This window comes from Leuciscus leuciscus, assembly GCF_965113295.1.
Source record: "Leuciscus leuciscus genome assembly, chromosome: 1".
Taxonomy (NCBI): Eukaryota; Metazoa; Chordata; class Actinopteri; order Cypriniformes; family Leuciscidae; genus Leuciscus; species Leuciscus leuciscus.
The window spans coordinates 36,633,535-36,640,234 of NC_138725.1; the positions used below are offsets into that span (position 1 = coordinate 36,633,535).

General features: G+C 36.9%; 1 protein-coding gene across 1 annotated transcript; it reads left to right on the forward strand.

Moving 5' to 3' along the window:
* Positions 1-2,370: 2,370 nt before the first annotated feature.
* LOC309474690 (small integral membrane protein 36-like) lies at positions 2,371-2,798 on the forward strand (the record flags this gene model as incomplete). The annotated part of the gene is made up of 1 exon (XM_082137264.1): positions 2,371-2,798. The coding sequence occupies exon 1, from the start codon at positions 2,505-2,507 to the stop codon at positions 2,796-2,798; it is 294 nt and encodes a 97-aa protein (XP_081993390.1). The 5' UTR covers positions 2,371-2,504.
* Between the last annotated feature and the right edge of the window lie 3,902 nt (positions 2,799-6,700).

Below are 6,700 nucleotides of genomic sequence, written 5' to 3' on the forward strand. Positions count from 1 at the left end.
AACATCGGCTTGGCTTCTCAGAGATGGAGAACTGAGGGATTTGAAATGTTGTAAAAGCGATACGCAGATGGTGTTTTTTAGTTTCTCATTTCAATAATAATTTTCATTTATTCTTTTGTGTGCATTTTGGAGCCTTTAGTTGCATTTTAGTTTATAGGCTCAGTTTTTCCATTTCTATCTTATTGAATTTTTTATATTTTTCATTAAGGATAACATTGACTTGTCTCAGTGTTGTGTGTCTCTGTCTCACATAATGTGATAGATTATAGTGAACGCTGCTAAAACAGATGGTTCAATCCCTCCTCACAATCAAGATTAGGATTACACTGGAGCCCTGCGCCGTACACACACACACACACACACACAATCACAATCAGTGTCTTAATGAAATGAAACACAAAGAACAATACAGACAAATACAATAACTTCATTCTAGATTTCAAACTGCAGTAATGTATGGAGTCACCACCAGTCAGTGATAGAAAAACAATGATTTCATTCATGTATCTATGCATGCACTCTTAAAAATAAAGGATCCAATATGGGTTTTTGTAGTGATGTCATAGAGGAACCGTTTTTGGCTTTTTATGCATTTTAGTTTTTTAAAACTATACCGTTATATCATCTCTGTGTAAACTCATAGACAGTATAAGAAGTGGACAGAGTCATCTCATTGGAACTCAATTGAGACAAGTGAAGCCCGTTTTCAGCGATTTCTTAGGACTTCCGTTCCTGACGCGCAGACTCAAACCGAGCTTGACTACGTAGATGTGACGTGAGCAACCCGTCTGTCCTCTAGTAGCTGTGCCGATAGAAATCTGAATCATTCCCTTCCGAATCTTGCAGAGACGGAGAGTGTGAGTAGGAGCTGTCCATGAGCTATAGGAGCAGGAGAAACTTTTGCTAGGTATTCTGATTAATTATTTTGTAATTTGCCTCCACGTCTTCCCGATTGCCCGCGAGCTTCTCCTCCCGTCAATACGGTAATCTCTCTACTGTGCGACAGAGAGTCGTGTGGTTATGACGCAATCGTTAGCCTACTTTTACAAAAACTGCTTCTACGGGGCCATAACGTAAGATACAAGGTAATGGAGCATTTTATACATTGTCGTGTTTCTTTAGAAATAAATAATGGACAAATGGAGTCTTCAAACGCCTCAGATGTAAAGTTATTCGCTGTCAAAGTGACGCCAAAATGAATGGGAGTCAATGGGATGCTAACAGCAGGTGAAGTTCTGCTACAAGATGGTGGCACGCGGCCGGCTTCAACTTCCGGACGACTTCCTTCCCGCTTGTGTAAACTACACGGTGCCGTCATGTGCATGAGTATTACGTATTACAAAATGACATCGCCATCTACTGGCCTGGCAAGAAATAATACAGCGTTTTTTGTTTTCGCGGATCCGTGTGAACGGGGATCGTTTGGACAACGTTATCATCTGTACGTGAAAAACGCAAAGGGATTTCTTTTCGTTTTGTCTTGTGTAAATGAGCCTTTAGTGCACATATGAAGTCAGTTCTCTTCAAGCTCACACACAGGAACCAAAGGTGTTCAACATTAACTAATTAATTAACATGAACACATTTGACAAATATTTTTGACTTAATTTTTTTGCACTATATCTATTGTTTTAGCATATCCTGACAAACTTATCAGATATTTTTCCTGAACATTTCGCTTTAATATTTTATCTAATCAATGCAATAACATTCAGACATTTTAAGTGTGATTTACACAACCATTCAAAACTTTGGGGTCAGTACGTTTTTTTGAAAGAAATGAACACTTTTATTCAGCAAGGATGCATTAAATGGGTGAAAAGTGCGCGGCAGTAAATACATTTATAATGTTGCAAAAGATTCCCACAAAAATCTGAATCAACACAACTGTTTTCAACTCAAGTGAGTAATAATATTTCATAATATTACTGTTTTTACTGTATTTCTGATCAAATAAATGCAGATTTGGTTAGCAGAAGAGACTTCTTTCAAAAACACTAAAACATCTTACTGACTTGTACACAATGTTTTATTTTGTCCTTGCAAACTCATCTGCAAATGCTTTGGCAGTACAAATGTGTTTGTGATGCCAACAAAATGCATTAAAACTGAGTGATTGACAGACAGAGGCTATAAGCCGTAAATGCTCCGGCAATACAGATGTACAATTATTAGTCATGCCAATAAAGCACATTAGACTGAAACTGAGAGACAGACAGTGTAGGTGTGTGAGTGAGTGAGTGAGAGAGAGAGAGTGTGTGTGTTTAGGGATAGAGGATAGATATACAGTTTTTACAATATAAAATCATTGTGGAAAGTCCCCATAAAACATGAAAACACAACATGTGTGTGAGTGTGTGTGTGTGTGTGAGTGCGAGAGAGATAGACAGGCAGAATGAGAGAGGGATTTGTGTGTACTAATCCCTCTCAGGTCTCTATGTCCTGAGACGGCGCTCAGGGACCTACTCAGTCCTTTAGGTTCTCAGTCCTCCACCACCGTCACCATGAGCTTCATCGCAGACGATGTGGAGATCGACCCGGTCACCCTCAACCTCATCATACTGATCGCCAGCTATGTCATCCTCCTCCTCGTCTTCCTCATCTCCTGCATCCTCTACGACTGCCAGGGCAAAGACCCCACCAAGGAGTACGCGCCCGACCCCTTGCCCAACGCCAACGCCGCTCCCATCCGGCTGATGGTCATGCAGAGCTCGCCCGCCAACGCCCGGTGGGACCAGAACAAGATGGTGACCACCTACGAACCGCCGGCCACCGAGAAAAAGAGTACTTTGGTCTGAGACGGACTGATAACAGCTCAATTTATAACAGCACATTATCTTTTTTTTATCTACTGTACATAACTATGCAAGGACTGTATCTCTCGTTTGATGTTTTGTGTAAAGCGTCTTTTTTTAAACAATTCAGAACTTCTGTGCCGAGATTGAATCATGTCCGGATTGGATTATCTGAAGAAACGGTGAGTAAAAAAAAAAAAAAACACAAATGACACTTTAATGGCTTAGTTGTTTCTTAGAATTTAAATGGAGAACGAATGGTGATTTGTTGTGGTTCTCTGGAAAAAAAGGTCTAAAAATAATGTATCCAAAAGGGGGTTTCCATTGAAGAAACATTTTTGGTTCCCCAAAGAACCTTTCAGTGATCAGTTCTTAAAATAACTTTTTTTTTCTTATGAAGAACATTTTAAAGATGTTTAAATAATAATTTAAAGAACCTTTTTCCACTATAAAGAACCTTTTGTGGAATGGAAAGATTCTATGGATGTTAAAGGTTCTCCATGGAACCATCGATTCCAATAAAAGAACCTTTATTTTTTCAGAACAGATCTCAGTCATGTCTCAAACTGCTCAGAATTTCAAAACAGTTTGTAATTAAGTCTCAGTGTAAACTCAAGTGATTCTTCCAAGATTGAATGATTTGATGAATGAACATTCAATTTATACACAGTACATTTTTTTTTTTAAATCTGTGAATTTTATGTGAAAACCGGCAGCTGTGGTTGCCAGAACTTTATTGCAAAAAATGTGGTAGCAACATTTTAGGTTTTAAGAGGCTGAACTTAAATTTACTACAAAAAACCCCATAGGCTTTGTTTTATTAACTGATATAATGCTAATAATAGTTCTTATTACTCTGTTTTGTTTTGTTTTGTTTTGTTTAAATTATTGATATATAGGCACAAATTATGCAGGCAGTTAAAAAAAAAAAAAAATCATGATCAATTAATAAATAGCTTTTCCACAACCTACATATTGTAAAATACAGATTGTCATGCATGATTGTGTATCATGCACACAAATACCAAACACCATCATGGTAACACACATGACACTGGAATAATGCAGTAAACATTAATTAAACAACACAGTATGTGACACAAAACCCAAATGTACGTACTTTATAACAAAACTATCAAGAAACATTATTGTTTAAACATAATCATACGTAAAGTCTCACAGGCAATTGTAGGAATATCAGATTAGAGTTTTTTACTGTAAATCTTTCAAAGTCTGAACATTTAACAGTATATTACTGTAAAATTGTTTAAACTGTCCTGGTAGATCTATTGCATTTTTTTTTATATTAACTAATTAAGATTTTTACCGTAATTTTTACTGTAAAAATGCTACAGTAAAAATCTGTTAATTGGTTAACAGTAAGTTATCTTATTATATACAGGGGGGAAATAGATCTAATCTTATATGTCATGTAATTTTACAGTAAAATACTATTAAAATACTATTAAACATTTTGGAAGTAAAAATTAACAAATCATCTTATAATTTACTGTGAAAAGCCTCTGTCATTACCAGAGTTCCCTGTGTGACACTTCACGTGTTAATAATTAAGTTTCTTCTTATTTTTTTATTTTTTTGTATCAGTTAGGGTGTTACACCTTAAATTAACGTTTAGCATTATTTTAGTGTCGTGTGTGTTACCATGATGTTTTTTTTTTGTTTTTTTTTTATTTATTTTTTTATGTCATTCCAAATGGCAGAGTTGTTTCTCCTGGACAGAATTAAAATGGAGAACAAATGGTGATTTGTTGTGGTTCTCTGGAAAAAAGGTCTAACAATCTAAAAAATAATGGTTCCAAAAGGGGGTTTTCATTGCCATAAAAGAACCATTTTTGGTTCCCCAAAGAACCCTTCAGTGAACAGGTCTTAAAAGAAGATTTGTATTCCTTAGTGTGAAGAACATTTTAACAATCTAAAGAACCTTTTTCCACTATAAAGAACCTTTTGTGGAATTGAAAGATTATATGTAGGTCAAAAACCATTGATGCCAATAATCATGAATATTGTGAGTGGAAGAGAGCACTGTTTATTCACTCCCCCACCGGTACTGAGAATCAAACCTTCAATCTTTGGATTACCAGTCTGACTCTCTAACCACTAGGCCAATTTGAACTGTATATTTACAAGGTTGTACTGGCAACCACATTTTTTTTTTTTTTTTTTTTTTTTTTACAGCGTTCTTGTAGAAACATCTGAGACGTGTAGAGCTGATACTTAAATGTGACATAACTGGCAACGGCATTAATTCTCCGGAGCTGTAGAAGAATAACTCCTGAGCAACACAGCTTTTCCTTGGAGTCTTTTTCTGGACCCTGTTTGATCCATGAATCAGGCAAATGGAGCTCAGGAGCTTCCGGGAAGTTTCTGCGGTGCCGGTGATTGGTTTAAAAACGATTGTCTATGACAACATACTGCATCTATTCTGAGTTGACGGGTTACACGCATTAATCTCATTGGCTTGTGAATTATATTACCCATAAGCTGAAGTTGTTTAGAGGATAATGTGACTTTACATAAAATGCATCAATGTTTTTGTTTGTGTTTGTGAGGGTTTGAATCGCTTGCATAGAGCTGTTTTGAGCCCATTAGCCGCTAAGCTCTACGTCATGCTACTTCTTACTTAGGCTATTTTTACACTTCAGTTTCTCAGAGCGAGAACAGTATATTTTTGTGCATACTATGGCTACCATTAAGACTATAGACAGACAGAAACGTGTGAACTGCAGTGGCCAGAAAGCCATTTAAAGTTCCTGCACTGAATTTGTTCAGTTTGCACATTTGTATTGTACACTCATTACTTTCTTCCAATGAATAATGCATAATTTATACAAATAAAGCATCATAAAAAGGATTGACAGCTCACTGCGGTGGTGATTAGATATGATAATTTGACACAATAATATCTGTGGAAGAAGTTTATCGTTCTCGGACCAGCGTTTCAAAGGTTGAGTGACTCGTAGCACAGAGTAAATATTTAACGTAAAGATAACAGAAGATAGTGCTGTGTCACAGTAAAATGCGTATGAAGAGCACTTATTCAAAAGTAGACACATATACTTTTGGTTTCAGTTCCATCATTAAAACAAACTCTGGCTTTTTTAGCATTAGCATTAGCTTTTTGCTTGGTGTTGTTGTTTAAAGTCCCCCTGCATGTAGTCCCTTAAAACTCATCGTTAATAACCAAAATTACAAAAAATTATTCATGCCTTAAAATAGCTTGAATGTAACTCTACACCCTTGCCTCATTTAGTAGCCTATACGCGGTTCTATGAATATGCAAATGAGCCCCGCCTCCACTCACTCACTCAGCTCAGAGATCCACTGGTTGATGATCACACGTTGATCTGATTGGTTACAAGGTAGTTTGTGACGTCAGAAACACCAGCGATTTCAAACCGTGTTTTTGAGACTGTCTTTGATTCACTGCAGTTTCAAGGAGAAAATACTATTAAAGCATATTAAAAACAACACATAGACATATAAACAACATTAAAAGCTGGATTTTAACCACAGGGGGACTTTAATGCAAAAGAAAAACATAACTGGCGTCTTGACAAGGATAAATGCATCTGGGGTAGCCAGAGAGGATTGTGGGAGCTCAGCGATGTGTTCGGTCTGGCAGCGCATTTGTACTGGGATATTATTTCAGCTTTCTCCTCTCAGGTGGCCCATTTTGTTATGTCACTGTGGTTCCTACTCTTACAGTCTATGAAAGAGTAATGAGAGGTCTTTTCCTAAAGGCAACACGCTCTGCACAAGAACTATCTGGGTGTATTTTCATAGAGTCCCTCCGGACCTTTAGGAGACAAGGTGAAGAATGTTTTTCGTTTAGTGACCTCGATCTATTTATCTAGACTAGATATTTCTTTTAGAAGATCTGACAG